This window comes from Cinclus cinclus, chromosome 12 (assembly GCF_963662255.1).
Source record: "Cinclus cinclus chromosome 12, bCinCin1.1, whole genome shotgun sequence".
NCBI classification, from domain to species: domain Eukaryota; kingdom Metazoa; phylum Chordata; class Aves; order Passeriformes; family Cinclidae; genus Cinclus; species Cinclus cinclus.
In genome coordinates this window covers 2,672,100-2,684,969 of record NC_085057.1, presented here as the reverse complement: position 1 = coordinate 2,684,969, position 12,870 = coordinate 2,672,100, and the positions used below count along the sequence as shown (strand labels likewise).

The window sequence follows — 12,870 nt, the reverse complement described above, 5'->3', positions numbered from 1 at the left end:
CCCCAGTTGTGTGGTGTGGTGATAATTCAGTGTATTTTCTTCTTCTCTCCTCTCCCTGCTGAGTGCTCCCTCCTGGGGGTACTCAGGACACATTTCCATAGCTCTGACTTGTTGGAACCCCAGAAACTGAGAATTTTAGACTTTCTATGCTGACAGGCACTGACCCACAGGAAAGACGGCTTCCAAAATTGAATGATAGAACTGAGATTATGGGTGTGAAGTTTGAATAGAGGCGTGTAATATCACATGGTGGAAAACTTAGATTTTAAGGTTTTAGAATGTAGTAATAGGTATAAAGCAAGATGGAGGTTTTGTCTTTCTCCTTGTTCTTCGTGGGTCTGGGTGATCTTGTTTAACTGAATAGAAAAATCCACATTGTGGGCCACAGGTGGATGGTTATTGGGTTCAAAGTAAAAATAATTCAAGTGTCCATTTTTAATTGGACAGTTTGGCTTTAAAAGCCTTCTAGAAGGTGAGATACATCTCCATTTTTAGCTTGTTAGCTTGAGGTGCTGTAGAACTCAACAGTTTGTAAGAACGTAACATAGATTAAAATGACTAAACATCTGAGTCCGAACAAGAACTACCATCTGGACCTTTTAACCCCGACTCCGGCAGGAAAAGATGATAAAACTGACCGAGGTTTTATCCTCCCAGATAAAACTGACCGAGGTTTTATCCCCCCTTGCAGTCAACGAGACACGCGAGGTGGGCGCCGTGAGCGACGTGAGCGTCGCCAACCGCTCGGCGCTGAGCTGGCGCCTGGCTGGGCTCAGCCCCAGCACCAAGTACAAGTTCTACATCAAGGCCTGCACGGCCAAGGGCTGCGGGAAGGCGGCCACCGAGGAGGGGCTGACGCTGGCCCAAGGCGGTAAGTTCACAAAATCCGGTTTGGTGTGGAGGAGCTCTGAGAACAGAGGGAAAGCGTTGTGTGTAGGTAAAAACTTACAGAATAATGGCATCGATAACCTTGTGAAACCTTGGCTCAGGTCTGTGTTACTTTGGCTAAGTAGAAAAGAGTATGGGAAAGTGACTCAGCTGAAAAATGTTGTGTACAGGTAAAACCTTACAGAATAATGGCATCGATACCTTTATAAAACCATGGCTCAGACCTGTTACTTCAGCTAACCTTTCTACTTGAAAAGGTTATGGGAAAGTGACTCAGCTGAAAAATGTGTACAAGTAAAACCTTACAGAATAAGGGCCTGGATACCCTTTTACGAGGTATTTACAATCATGGCTCAGGCCTGCTACTTCGGCTAAGTAGAAAAGGACTCTGGGAAAGTGACTGAGCTGAAAAATGTTGTCTGTAGATAAAACCTTGCAAAATAATGGCATTGACACCTTTATAAAACCACGGCTTAGACCTGTTACTTCAGCTAAGTAGAAAAGGATATGGGAAAATGATTCAGCTGATAAATGTTGTCTACAGGTAAAACCTTACAAAATAAGGGCATCGATAACCTTTTGAAATCATGTCTTAGACCTGTTACTTCAGCTAAGTAGAAAAGGATATGGGAAAGTGACTCAGCTGAAAAACGTTGTACATAGATAAAACCTTACAAAATAAGGGCATTGATAACCTTGTGAAACCGTGGCTCAAACCTGTTACTTCAGCTAAGTAGAAAAGGTTATGGGAAAGTAACTCAGCTGAAAAATGTTGTTTATTGGTAAAACCTTACAAAATAAGGGCATTGATACCTTTGTAAAACCGTGGCTCAGACCTGTTACTTCAGCTAAGTAGAAAAGGATATGGGAAAATGACTCGGGTGAATTGGAGGTAGGAAAACGAGTTTTATCACCATGACATGCTCGCATCGTGGTCCGTGGTGGTTGGTTGAAGTCCATTTGTTGTGCTTTAATGGAATGCAGCTGATAATGGCCTAACTGCTTAAAAAGGCCTATTTTTTTTTCCAATAAAGAGCTTTCCTTTGCACCTGCCTGGGAACTCTGCACTGCTCTGTTTTGTAACAGAAAAATCCACTGGGAATAATCCAGGCTTGTTATTTCCTTTGTAATTAAGGGGAATAAGTTTGTTTTCCTTGCCATGAGAGCAGTCAATGGATTTTTTAATGTGGCCGTGGTGCTCTTCAGGGAAGCAGAGCTTACCTCTTTCATTTTGCTGTGCAGTTCTGTTTCTGTTGCCACCCATCAACTCCTTAAGCCATGCTGGAATAAGTGAATTGCATTCAGGCCCAAACAGAAAATTGAAGATGCAGATAATTTGTTTTTAATAATATTACAAAAATAAATTCTGCCCATGCAAGAAGATGGGGGACTGCCAGCAACATTAGGAAAATCCAGAGAAACATCAAGTTGACTGCATTTGCTCCATTATTTATGATTATTTAGTCAGAGAACAGGAGTGACCATTTGTGTGCCACTTACACCCTGTGCTGAAACACTGATGTTCAGTGTTTTCAAGGAAAATCCCAAGCACTATATGATGGCTCATCTTTCACTTGGAGCTGAAATGAAATAAAATGTGCTGTGCTCAGCAAGTCTGAACTCCACAGTACTGAGGAGCAGCTCCATGCTCAGAATCAGAAACCATTGCTGTGCACTTATCCCAGGGAAGGAGAATGTGGTAAGCAGAAGAGTCCTGGCTGCATCATTTTTAGCAAGGATTACAGTCTGCAGCAGTGTTGATGTAAAATAGAAAAATGGCCCATATGCTGTTGGACTTCTAAATTGCAGAATTCTTTGAGGTAAAACAGGTACAAAGTGTTTTAAACTTTCCTGTCCCAGATCCAGCCAGGAACTGCCATTTTTTTTCCTGGGTAGTAAAACTCTTTCTCATCTCTCTTGGCCTCCAGTCTCACTGTAGGATACAGGTACTCACCTGCTAGCAGCTATTAATCACCATGATTTAAAATTTATTACACATTAAGAGAAGATTTTTTTTCCCTCCTCCAAGCTAAAAATTACCCAATTTCCTCTCATTAGTTGGCTTTTTCTGCCTTCATTGAGCAACCAGAATAATGTGTTTTGACTCCTTGAAATAACCTTGTCATGATTTAGAGATGTTGACAGTAATTTTGTTCTCATTCCTTACTTTCCTAAACTCTGTTTCAGCAGTGGCAACAGTTGATTCTTGTGAAATCTTCTTAGACTAGAGTAGTATAATTAATGAAAGCTGCAAGGGTTCAGTTCTATGATTTATGTGTGCTCCTTGCTGCTTCTCAAGCCACCCTAAATTAGGGCACTGCATCTGTCACTGAGATACCATTAAAGTTCTGTGTCATTATTTGCTGGCTAAATTGCTCAGATATTTTTCACCTAAACATGATAGGCCACAAAAAAAAAAAAATAAAATCACTCTTTTCAGTGATCTCCTTGGGATTTGAAGCTGTGGTCTGGGGAGTGAAGCAATTGCTCAAAATTAAAACAATCTCTCTTTGTGAAGGAGGGGAGTAATTTCAGAAGTCAAAGTTTATCATTTCAAATGGCCCACGTAAATGACAGATATAAAACGTGGTGCCCTCTGAAATGAAGCTCCGTGATGGAGCACTCCATGTTTCTTTGGGGGTTGATTCCATGATTCTGTAACCACTCTGTTCCAGTTTAATAATAAATCCGTAAAGCTCTCGCTGCTCATTTTAAGCCTTTGCCATGGGTCTTTCAGAATTTCACAATGCAATCTGCCAGGAAAGTGGAGATGTTGAGGTGGCAGCTCTGGATTCATTCACATTTTATTTATTTTTTTTTACTTGATCTCCATCGTTGCCGTTGCTTTAATTTATTTGCTGTTGTCCCTGCTACTGTTGTCTGGAATCGGAAATAAAAGGGAATTTCCTTATTTAATACGTGTGAGCACCACTGAAAACAAATCTGTGCAGGGAAAATTACTCAGATATGAAACCCTGATAGGCAACCTAAGAATCTTTATCATTTCTTGATAAAATTATTCTTGAACCTGAGCAAAAGGGAATTTGGACTGTACTGCAAAATAAATAATAGCTTAATTTCTGTGCCTTCATCTTCATTTAATTCCACAGAAGAATGTATGTTGTCCTTGGAAAATTACTATAATTTCTGTCTTGTATTTTCAGGCAATATGTCTTAAATGACCTCCAAACTAATTAATTTTCCCCTTGAAAAATGTCAATTTCCCCAAGATCATTAGCCCTCAGAAACGTAACACAAAATAAGGTTCTTCCAGAAGTGAAAAGATTAATTTAATGTAGCAGCCCTTCTTTAACACAAAGCTCCTTTTCATCTTGTCACCAGTGTTGCTGGGGGATTACCAAACACGTATTACATGTTGAGAATTAGCATTGTGTGTCCAGAAATCCAAGCATTAATGAGAAATTCATCCACATGAAGCCACACAGTTGTAGGTTTATTCTCCAGAGAAGCCAGGAAATGAAACTTCACCATTTTCATCATATTCCAATGGCCATTTTCCAAAGGCTTTTGGAAAATCTTAGTGAGAGGGTCCTATCCTTCAGGACTAGGGTAACCATTTGGATCAAGACATGTGGGTTTAGCTGTCTTTTAATAAAAAATAATACAATACCTTTCCTATATGCAACCACTGGTGCTGTTAGCAGCAAACCCTATTTGTTCAGAGTCAAGAAAACCTAATGAAATCGGTGAATATTTCTTGATCATCACCTCACCTATAAATTTTTCTCAATAAACTTTACATACAACAGGTTTGCTAATCTCTGTAGTCTAAAATAATCCAAATTTAACATGAATTACCTCCTGTGCTGAAAAGCCCTGAAAATGAAGGATACTTGTGCTGCATATTTATACATTTTTAATAGCCAGGCAGCAGGGGAAAATGAATGGAAGTTCAACTTTGCATTTATTGCAGCAGATGTGTTTAGACAGGTATGGTTATAAATTAGGATGCTGCCCACAATTAGTATTAGCTCTCAGACTGCCAGGTTTGTTTTTGTTACTCTTTTTTTATATGAGTATATTTTATAACAGATGTGCTAACTTTTGGAGAACATTCTGGAAAATCTTTGGGGGTGTTTTCTGTTGTTTTTCCCTTTATACCATAAGCTTCTGTAAAAAATGTGTGTTCTGTTCTCCTCATAAATCTTGGAGCCCGGTAGGAATATTGTAAAATTGCAGTTCAGTGTTTAATGTTCATGCAAGTCCCATGGTGTGGCTGATGAATAGTGGGGGAAGATGAGAAGTGCTGGTTATATGCCTTTATTACTAATGCTCCTTCTCCCTTATTGGAGATTAAAAACCCGACCCAACTGCTTTCAATTTTCTGTAGCTAATTCCTGCATCTTTCAGGAAGTTCCTGGCCTTCCAGAACGTGCAGCTTTGCCTTATCTGTGTATCTTTGCTTTTATTTTTCAGGAGGTCACACTGCTTTTTCTATTCCAGCACCAAACCCACTCCCACTAGCAAAGCTTGCTCCACTGTAGGGCCCCTGTTGGCTGTGTCACACAGACCAGCAAGAAATGCCATGGAAAGAAACCTCATAATCACCCAGCACTGGACTCCTGTTCTGAGTTTTAAAGGGAAAAAAAGAGTGTTTTGGGAAAGGAGATGATGAATGGGGAGATGTCGGTGTATCCCCAGTGCCAGGTTAGGCTGGGCTCATCCTCATCCCAAGATGTCCATCCCAGCCCTGAGCTGCTCCATGTGCCAGGCCAGTGGCAGCTGCAGCATCAGACAGAGCAATAAGGGGACAGAAAAAGGGATTTTTTTTCCAGCCATCTCAGCTCCCTCCTTCTGCTTCTCTAAAGAGCTGATGGTTCAGGCTGCCGCAAGCTGCAAATAAACAGGGACAGAGAGGGACTGGTAATGTTGGTTTAACAATATGCACCACAAAGCAGCTGCCAGGAGCTCAAGGTTTAGGATTTGCTTGCCAGGAATTGAGGAAAAATTCTTCCTTTGGAGGCTGGTGGTTTGAACACTTTGGGTCATGTGGTTATCATGTCATGCACAAGTGCTGCATGGTATTTCACAGACATCGGGTTGAAGGTTCGCGTTCATTCCTGTTCCTTTATGGGTAATATTCCCATTTTTCTGATGCCTTGATTTTAGAGCATGTAATTAAAATGTACCTGTGGTGTCCTGTTGCTTAATTTGCGGTTTGATTAAAAACTATAGCTGGGTTTCACATACTTCATTTAGCAAAAATTACCGATAGATGGATTAATTTATGCTAATGAGCTGTGCCTCAGTATCAGCAGTGTTTCAGCTGGATGTTTCTCTCTGGGTCCCAGTGGTCTGCTCATTTAACTGCTTACTGTAATACGTGGAGAGTTGCCTTGAAAAACTTACCCTGAACTGCTGCTTTGACTGTGCTTGGATTTATCTTAATCTTTTTTCTTTTTTTTCCCTTCAGCTGTCAAATCAGCCTTAATCTCCAGCAGCTTCTTGCCTTGCTTATTTACTAGTTGAAGCATTAATGAGCATTGTTCCCCTGTCAGTGCTAATTGGCAGAGTAGTTTGCAGATTATACTTTGTGCTCAAGACTTAGTTCAGATGGCTTTGGACAAAACAGGCAAATCAGGCAATTGAGAACAATTCAAGAATTATTTTTATTAACTGCAGCCCCTCCCCAGATTTGTCTCCTGCCGTGGAGGACTGGGACACTCCCAGGCTGTAAGATATCCCTCTGTGTCATACACAGTTGTGAATTTGCTGAGCAGGCTGTTCATGTCCAGGCAGTGATTGTGGACTGCTGTAATGTCCTTTTTCCTGCTTTCCACAAAAGCTGTTCTGAAAAATCTTATTTAATGCCCACAGTCTGAACGCAGAGTTACAGGAGGTGTTTTGCAGCTAACAAGGTTCCATAACCAGAACTACTGGAATTTACTTTCTCCTAATCAAATATTAAACTCATCAGCAACACTTAAAACACCTAAATATCCATTTACAGGCAAATTGGTGAGTTGTTTGTACACCAGTGCTTTGTGCAGGCATTGTGGAATTTAAAAGGACACAGAAAATCACTGTCAGGAGAGAAGCAAGCACAACTCCTGCTGTTAATTTTTTCTGGGCGACATACAAGGATCCATATCCAGCTAACAAGCTGTCTGTGCTTCCCTGCCGAGTTCAGTTCAATGGGAGAAGCATCAAACCCCAGATTATCCATACAAAGCAAGCTCGTTTGCAAGTTGTAATTTTTTAAGCACGCATTAGTTAAAGCAGATCCATAATCCCCCATCAATATTAACTTTCATCCTGGGAGATGAACAAACCCCTTCCTGAACATCAGGATTACTCCAGTCTGCTGTTGATTTCATCCGACAGAACGTTAAAAATCAAACAGAGGGAATGTTTGGGGGCATTTTTTTGCTTTGGAAAATCAGATTGCCTGACGCCTAACGTTTAAAATTACGTGTTGTACTTGTCTGTTATTTGTAACTGTGCATTTCCTAGGCTTTTTGTCCATGAATGCCATTAATCCCTCTGCCTTGAATGTGTGCATTCCGTAGGTAAAGGGAGCGGCAGGATTTCAGACGCAGTAAAGCCCACCCCAAAGTTTCAGCCCAGCGAGGCCCTTGAGCCTGGCACTGAGTACACAATCCGCCTAGTGACTAAGAACTGGGTGGATAACAATAGCATTTTTGAAGATGTAATTGAGACCAGGGGGAGAGGTGAGACACGAAGCCCTCGGGGGTGCTGAACGTTTGTTTTTCCGTGTGCATCGATGTTGAGGTTCCATGCTGTGCAGCCCGAGTGTCCCAAGCTCTGTGCTCTGGGGTCCAGGTTGGCCCTTGCAGTTGAGTCCCACGGCAGCACAAACACATCCCGGGTTCTTGGCTGAGCCCTGTGCTTCACAACAGCCTGGAACAAGCCCAGACCTTCACAAACCTGTGCAGTGTCAGAGGGCAGCTGTGATAAAACCCATCAGTGGCCAGTTTGGTGATTTGCACGTACTGGGAGCACTTTTACCTCTCTCTCTCTTTCACAAAACTGCTTTTGCACGAGAGACTTAACAACTCTGTGCTCATCTTTCCTGTGTGGTGCTAATCCTGTGAGTCAACTGCTGTCTCAGAGCCACCTTGCCAAGTGTCAGTGTTGTCCATTGTCCCCTGCATGCTCCCCTCCATCCCAAATGTCACACTCTGGACACATTCCTGCCTCACATTGAAGCTGAGCACCATCAGTAGTGATAGACTGATTCCATTAAGCTCCGGAGAGGAACGTGATGTGTTCCTGTTCTTGTGGGGTGCTGCCCTATCCCTCTGATTAATTTTCTCCCTTTTTCCTCCTCTCCCATCTCCCCAAGCCTACGCTGGCATTTACGAGGGGATTTCCACCCAGGGCTGGTTCATTGGGCTGATGTGTGCCATCGCCTTGCTCACCCTGCTGCTGCTCACGATCTGCTTTGTCAGAAGAAATAAAGGAGGCAAATATTCAGGTAAATGGATTGATATTGTCCTTTCCCTATGTTCACATGTTAATAACCAACATCCTTCAGAGGTTTCTCTCTGGGGGCTGCAGGGCCGGGAGCACAAACATCCAATTAGGATTTGTGGCTTTTGATAAATATCCACGGAAGGGATTTTAATGAATGCAAGCAGAGCTGTGCTGTGTGCTGGTCCCAGAGCCTGCAAAGGCCTTTCCCAGCACTCCTGGGATATTCCAGCGTTTAAAATCCTTGCTGGCTGGACTCCATGCCCACTTTCCACCTGGAAATGCTGCTCGACCCACGGACAGAAATTCCGTGCAGCAGATGAACAGTGGAATGTTTTAAAATAAAAATTACCTTTGTCATTTTCCAGTGAAAAAGCGAGTAAGGATTTAGGCAAATGCATTGAAGCAGAAATCGGTTTGCCCAAAGAGGTGGTGGATGCTCCACCTCTGGAAACATTCAGGGCCAGGCTGGATAGAGCTTGGAGCACCCTGGGACAGTGGGAGGTGTCCCTGCCCATGGCAGGGGTGACACTGGGTGGCATTTAAGGTCCCTTCCAACCCAAACCATTCCATGATTCTAGAAATACTTGCTTATTAAATTAGGGAATGGTCCCAAACTCTTGGAAGCTCACAGGTTGTGTCCAGCCAGCTCCAGGCCAGGCTGGAGGTGATTTCAGATGGTTTTCCCATTGCTCTTGCGAAAGAAAAATCCATGGCAGAACACAACACAGAGATCTGTCCTTTATTTTATTTGCACAGTGAAAGAAAAAGAAGATTTGCATCCAGATCCCGAAGCTCAATCAATAAAAGATGAAATCTTTGGGGAATATAGGTAAATAGGACCTGCTTTCACGAGCCTTTGTGTTTCTTGGGGTTTTGTTTGTTTCCAAATGCCATCATTATTCAGGACATTTTTTTATGGCATGCAATTAATGCTGTTTTTAATTTTCAAAGCAAACCACATAGGAGTGGATAAGAGTAGGAATATAAAGGTATATCCAGTATATTTCAATCCATCCAAGCTGGGATATAAGGAAATGTTGATGTATTGGTGGTTACTTTTCACTTTTTTTTTTTTTTTTAACTAGCATTGTATGAATAATGTAAATATATATGATAATTTGGGGTGCTGCTGAAAAGCCCGCTGAAGTCAATGGATTGAATTCTATGTCTTCAGTGGGTTTTTGGAACTCAGACCCAAATCATGTAATAAGGGGAATGGTCATTTTGGGGAAGAAAAGAAAGAAAAGTTTGGAATATGGTAAAAAACTATTTTAAGAAATAAAAATCTCTCTACAGAAATCCCTGTAGGAGAATTGAAATAACCACTTTGGCTGCTTTAAAATAACTAAAACTTCTAGCAGTATGTAATTGTGATATGTAGGAAAATACATAATTATAAGAACCATGCTGGAAAACTGGTGTTGCTGCCCTTAAGGGCATAAAATTACTGTTGAAATCCCACTTATATATACTACATTATTTGTACTGGAGTAGGGCTTTTTTTTTTCTGCATAATTTCATCTTTATTTAATTTTTAATGCTTTCTAATGGGACAAATATTTAGAAAGGTAAGAAAGCCCTGAGGTTAATAACTTTGACCCCCTCCTTTTCCCCTGAAATCCAAACTTGTCTTTTTTTTATTTTTCTTCTGAGAAGAAATGCCCTGTGCAGAAAAGTAGTGATTTTTTTTTTTTCTGTCTTGTTTATGCACATATTGAGGCCATCCTGAAGAAATGAATCTCAGGTTCATTTCTCTGTCCTCCCTTAGATAAAATTGCCAAAGATTTGACACTGAGTTGGCATTAGCAGCAAGGGCTGTACTTGAGTAATTAAGTAACTAATCCAGAGGCCTAATGTAGTTTTATTTTATAGAATCTTTTAATGTTTTCCCAGTTGCCCCAAATGTCCTGTTTGGGCTGTTCTTGTTCCTCTTCTGTGGTGCCATCAGGAGGAATGTCCTGTTAAATTCCCCTTTTTTCCCAGTATTTTGGTGCTGGGTCTGTCCTTTTTCCTGGAATTTTCACTGAACAGAGACTTCAGATGCAGATGTTGGTTCTGCTTTAATTTTTTTTTTTCCTAGTTCCTCCCTTTTAGCAGAGGCAAACTCCAGTGACATAAACACTGGTAAAATAAAATAATAGCAGAAAAAAAAGGGGGAGAGCATCTTTATTGGTCATTTAAACTCAAAGAGGTGCTCCTGAAGCAGTGAGGTGTGACCCACTGATGTGATGTCACTTCATGCACCCCCCTCAAAAGGAAAATGAAATAAACAGGCCCTGAATGCTGTGCAGTGTTCAGTAAAATGAAAAGTGCCTCTCTGGGAGGTTCCAAAGACTGGACATCAGCCCTGGTGGCTGGAACAGACCCCTCCAGTCCTCTCCAGCATTCCCTTTTCCTTCCCCTTCCCTTTCTGTCCATTCTGTCTGCCCAAGGCAAAAAAAAAAAAAAAAAACCAACCAACCAAAAACCCCAAATAGATGGGTATTGATAATTCCCATTAACCGATGACTTTGTGGGAATAATGACAAAATCTGGTGTGGGGAGGAGCTCAGGTGTGTGGACATCACTTGTGTGAGGAGCACCAGGGCAGGGCTCGGAGATCAGATCATCCTCACTGCTCCATGCATCCCTCTTCCCTCCCCAAGGCAAGAGCAGTTTCCCTCCTTGCCAGTGAGAGGCGGATTTTTGGAAAGGCATCTCTTTATTTTGTAGTGACAGCGATGAAAAGCCACTGAAAGGCAGCCTCCAGTCACTTAACGGGGACATTAAAGCCACTGGAAGTGCTGATAGTCTGGTAGATTATGGAGAAGGGGAGCATGGCATGTTCAATGAAGATGGTTCATTTATTGGAGCTTATTCTGGATCTAAGGAAAAAGGATCAGTGGAAAGCACTGGGAGTTCTACGGCAACTTTTCCTCTCCACGCCTAAAATGATTTAATTGTGATATTTATCCTGGTTAGCTCTCCACAGTTCCCACGTGTGCTCGGGAGCAGGGTGCCTGTTGAGCTAGTCAGGAAAATCCTGACATCCAGGTAATACAAAAACGAGTCACTGCCACTAAAAGGTGATTTTTCCCACCCTAATTTCTATGTGTTTTCTTCTCAATAAAACGGAATAATTCTTTATTCTACATGATGTGTTAATCTGAGCAAACCAGAGTTTCTCAGTGTCCTTACCTGCTGCTCCAGGTGTTGCTTAGGCTTGGAATGTGTTTCTCTGTGTAGTATTTTTGCCCTGTGTGGCTGTTGTCACAGGTGTATGTGTAAAATTCCCTCATGGCCTTGCTTATAACCTCGAGGTTATGGCACCAACAAAAAACCAGGTTACTCTGCAAAGTGACACAGTGAGGAAAATTAGAATTTCAAATACCAGAGAAATATATTCTATATATTGTATAATTTTTTCCTAAAGAATGAAACCCCTTTGTGTATGATATTCAAGAAACCGTTTTAGTGGTTACAGCTGACTTCAGTTACCAATACTTAGAAATGCAGCTTTACCCACAGGAGAGTGTGGGTGAAGCTGCTGCCCAGTAGCTGGCACTATTTCCTTAAATAAGTTAAGCTGCAGCTCTTCCTGTGGCAAGGCAAAACAGGGTTCCCATCCACCATCACTCCAAATATTTTTAATTTTTCCCAGCTGCAAGCTGCATTTCTAAGCAAACTCCTCGGTGTCTGTCTCATATCTGTATATTTGTGGGCTAGCCAACATTTCATGGAGACGTTGTACATATGATATTAATATTGACACAAGTCCAGAGCAGCCTGGTTTTATTTTGAGCTGAGACATGTTGCTAGCATGGGTCTGTATAGCTGTGTAGGAAAGAGTAGAATTGTTTCTCAATATGGATTTGGACCAGCAAAACTGGTTTTCAGAAGGAGTTGTGTGTATAGGAATTATCCAAACCTCACACCATTCAATCATCACCTAAACTAGACTTACCTGACTTTCAAGAGTTCATTTCTTTTCAGCCTATTCACTGGTAAATAAACAAAAACAAAAGCAAAACAGAAAATATTATGGTCGAGTTTGTTTTTCCTATTTTGTTGACTGAATGCTGGTTTAAATCTGGTTCTTTGCCTCTCCAGCACTAACTCAGCCGAGCTGTACAGCACATTTTTTTGGTCTTTTTGTATTGGAATCTCCTGAATCTCTTTTTAATAACATTTGTATTTTTGAATCTGCTTGTTTGAGTAGAGCATCAACGTGGCTTCATTTCTTCTGTCACTCCCATTATAAAAGTTTTTAAGTAGTTCCTGTGGGAGGAATAGATCCTAAAAGCTGTTTGACAGCCTGATAGCAATTAGGCAAATATCCCCAAATGGCTCCTCCATGATTTCAATGGAAGAAAGAGAGGAAGCAAGAATTACTCACATGGTTCTGAGTTTCCAGCAAGGGCTACGGTTAAGCCCAGGGAAATGCAGATTTTTTTCCCAGTGGAAAGGCTGTGGATCCCACACAGCTCCCCCCAGGCTGGGGCTGCTCCTCAGAGCTTGGCAGTTTCTGGAAGCCTTTGGTGCTTC

The 12,870-nt window shown here is 41.6% G+C and overlaps 1 protein-coding gene across 3 annotated transcripts in view; it reads left to right on the top strand.

Moving 5' to 3' along the window:
* The window catches only part of CHL1 (cell adhesion molecule L1 like), a 51,448-nt gene extending 40,151 nt beyond the window's left edge, over nucleotides 1-11,297 (top strand). For 2 of the 3 annotated variants that reach the window (XM_062500932.1, XM_062500931.1), the window contains 5 exons: nucleotides 692-871; nucleotides 7,419-7,580; nucleotides 8,216-8,347; nucleotides 9,103-9,175; nucleotides 11,059-11,297. In XM_062500932.1, the coding sequence (XP_062356916.1) occupies nucleotides 692-871; nucleotides 7,419-7,580; nucleotides 8,216-8,347; nucleotides 9,103-9,175; nucleotides 11,059-11,275 (764 nt within the window). In that variant the 3' untranslated portion in view covers nucleotides 11,276-11,297. The remainder of the gene's footprint in view (nucleotides 1-691; nucleotides 872-7,418; nucleotides 7,581-8,215; nucleotides 8,348-9,102; nucleotides 9,176-11,058) is intronic. The other variant, XM_062500933.1, reaches the window with a different exon arrangement.
* Nucleotides 11,298-12,870: the final 1,573 nt, after the last annotated feature.